General features: G+C 31.5%; 1 protein-coding gene across 1 annotated transcript; it reads right to left on the bottom strand.

Moving 5' to 3' along the window:
- Nucleotides 1-1631: 1631 nt before the first annotated feature.
- LOC131147916 (transcription factor bHLH25-like) lies at nt 1632-2478 on the bottom strand. The gene is given in 3 exon segments (XM_058097614.1): nt 1632-1688; nt 1690-1905; nt 2149-2478. Coding segments are annotated over 3 exon segments (603 nt in total).
- Nucleotides 2479-2754: the final 276 nt, after the last annotated feature.

Here is a 2754-nt window from a genome sequence, read left to right on the forward strand (position 1 = left end):
AAAAATACGACAACATGGATCTCTATTTTCAACTTGTATCAATAGCAAAAGAAGGGAAATTAATATAAAAAAGAATATGTCAAATAAATATTCAAATATATATATATATATATATATATATATTTATGTGTGTGTGTGTGTGTGTGTGTTAAATCTTGCCACTTTTAATTAATTGGGAAAATTGTGATTTTACAGGCACACAATAAACAATGAAAATTAAAAACAGTGTCAAATTGAGTTTGCTAAAGTGGTAAGAATAAAGTTGGACTTTAGTTACCTCCAAGTCAAATGTTCGATTATCTACTTTGTGCTTTGCGCGGTGAATTATCATAAATATGTCATAAAGGTTCAGTGTCATAAAAAAAATGAAAACAAAGGCAGAGATAGAAGACGTTCCATTAAAAGAAAAAAAAAAAAAAGAATCTTAAACTGAGTCCAATTGGCCCATTTCTAAGCCCAGTTTTCAGGACATATGAGAATGAGAGAAAAGTTGGGCCCAGTGAACGAGCCCAATTCCCACCCACTTTGGAGAGGCCAACGAATGGAGAACTACCTAGGAAGAAACATTATTAAAAGAAAAATTGAAATGAAAACTAAAAGAAGTATGCATTAAAAAAATTGTAAGTAAATAATTTATAGAACAAAAGAAAACAGAAAATAAAAATAGAAAGGATGGTGAAAAATGAAGATAAAAATAAATAAATATGAAATCTTTTTTTTCATTAATAAGATTCTAAAATATATTAAAATAAAATAGAGCAAAGAGGCAATTGGAAGGGGGAAACATATTTTCATTTGCAGAAGTATTTTTTTTTTAAATCCCTGTAAAGTAAAGTAGTTTTTTCTATATCTATTTTGTTTGTAGAAAAAAAATGTGTAATTAACTTTATGCTTATACAACATTACTATTAATACAAAGGAAAATTTATTTTTTATTATCTTCTTTTTCAAGCACCATGTGAAATGGACTTAAATATAACCTTTCAACAAAATAGAACTCACTTAGATAAAGTTGTCAGCAGCATTTTTGACATGAATAACAAAATTTATTTAAATATGAGTGTAAAATCAATTACTGTGACATTGGTTTGAGACTTGGATGGTCAGATAGCGCCTAAAAATTCGTATCTAAAAATACAATAGTAAACAATTCCATATAATTTTCATAGTAGCATTTTAATATAAGGAATTAAATATTAACATATTCAAAGCTTGGTACTAGATGACCCATGTTCCCATGCATTGTTGTGCTTATAGTACCTAGGCATGGCAGATGGTGCTCGACACCTAGCAACAAATCTCACTCTTTTTTTCTTATTTAGATCAATAATCAAGCCATTTATTTCTAGCCATAGGGCAAGGAGGGGTTTGTCTCTTCTATATATATCTTCTTCAATTTCTGATATGGGACTGCATATAAATATATATATATATATATATATATATATATATATATATATACATATTCTAAATCGATTCTACAATATTAGTTATTTTTTTTGTAAAAACATAATAGAAGGGGGTGGGATTTACCTGAGTAATGATTGTGACATCAATAGTATAATTCCCGAATGGCAAGACACTGCTATTAACCACAGTTAGATGAAGTTTCTCTAGTTCACTTAGTATTTTCATGACAAATCCTTTTTGTTGTTCGCAATGAATTCTAATGAGCACATCCTTATTTGAAACTCTTGCTTCAATTTCCGGTAGCATCACATTAGAACTGCCATCAAAGTTCTCATCAATAGAAGAAGTGTCATTATCTTCTGAAATTTGAGTCCGTTTCACTAAAACAACTGACTCTAGGGTTTTGTTTTCAGTTTGCTCCTCGAGGGATTTCACGCGTTCTTGAAGATGTTTTAAGTACTTGATGGCATCTCCAAGCACAGAAGCTTTGTCCATCTACATATAAATTAAAATGCAAGACACATAATAGGAAACATTGAAGGTTTATTCCAACAGAAGAAGTCTATGCTCATGAAAAATAGTTAAGAGACAATACAGAGAGATCTTTTAAAAGATAATTCAATGAAGATGATAGGAGGAGATCTTTTAAAAAAAGTCTCTGCTTCTTTTTTTCTTTTCCTTGGCTAAAAGCTATAAATAAGATTATGGCATATTGTATAATTCACTATAATTAATTACCTTCTTTAAGCCAGGAACGAGAGCTGAGAGAGCTATGAACCGCTGGCTTAGCTTTTCTCTCCGTCTTCTCTCTGCCATTACATGTTCTTGAGCAAGCGACGGGGTTCTACCCATTGTCGTAATCCTTTGATCCTCTTGGCCAGCTTTTGCTGCGCAGTTATTTTTGTAGAACTGCAGAGGATCGGCGGCCGACGAGAGCGAATCGGCGAAAGAAAGAAGTTGGGAGGAAGAAGATGATGAATTAGTGGTTGCAGTGCTGTATCCGTGCTCCATGAATTGATGATCAAGAGAGTTCATGGGGCATTGATGGATGAAGCTGTAATCATTCATTTCCTGTAGAATATATATATATATATAGATGGTACCAATCATTATGAGTGCGTATAGCAAAAAATTACTGAGAACAAAATTACAGACAGGCAAATCTTAAGTGCTCAGATAAGCATGTAGGTGGTGAGGCATCCATTAACGCCGTCTCTGTGTTTACTTGTGTTGCCAGTCAGAATCTGGAAATAGAAATCACCAAAATATGAGAAAAGAAAGGAAAAATAAAAAGAAAACTTATTTTCTATTATATTTTTCTTTTTATATCAAATACTATTAAAA

This window comes from Malania oleifera, chromosome 1, assembly GCF_029873635.1.
Source record: "Malania oleifera isolate guangnan ecotype guangnan chromosome 1, ASM2987363v1, whole genome shotgun sequence".
Lineage (NCBI taxonomy): Eukaryota > Viridiplantae > Streptophyta > Magnoliopsida > Santalales > Ximeniaceae > Malania > Malania oleifera.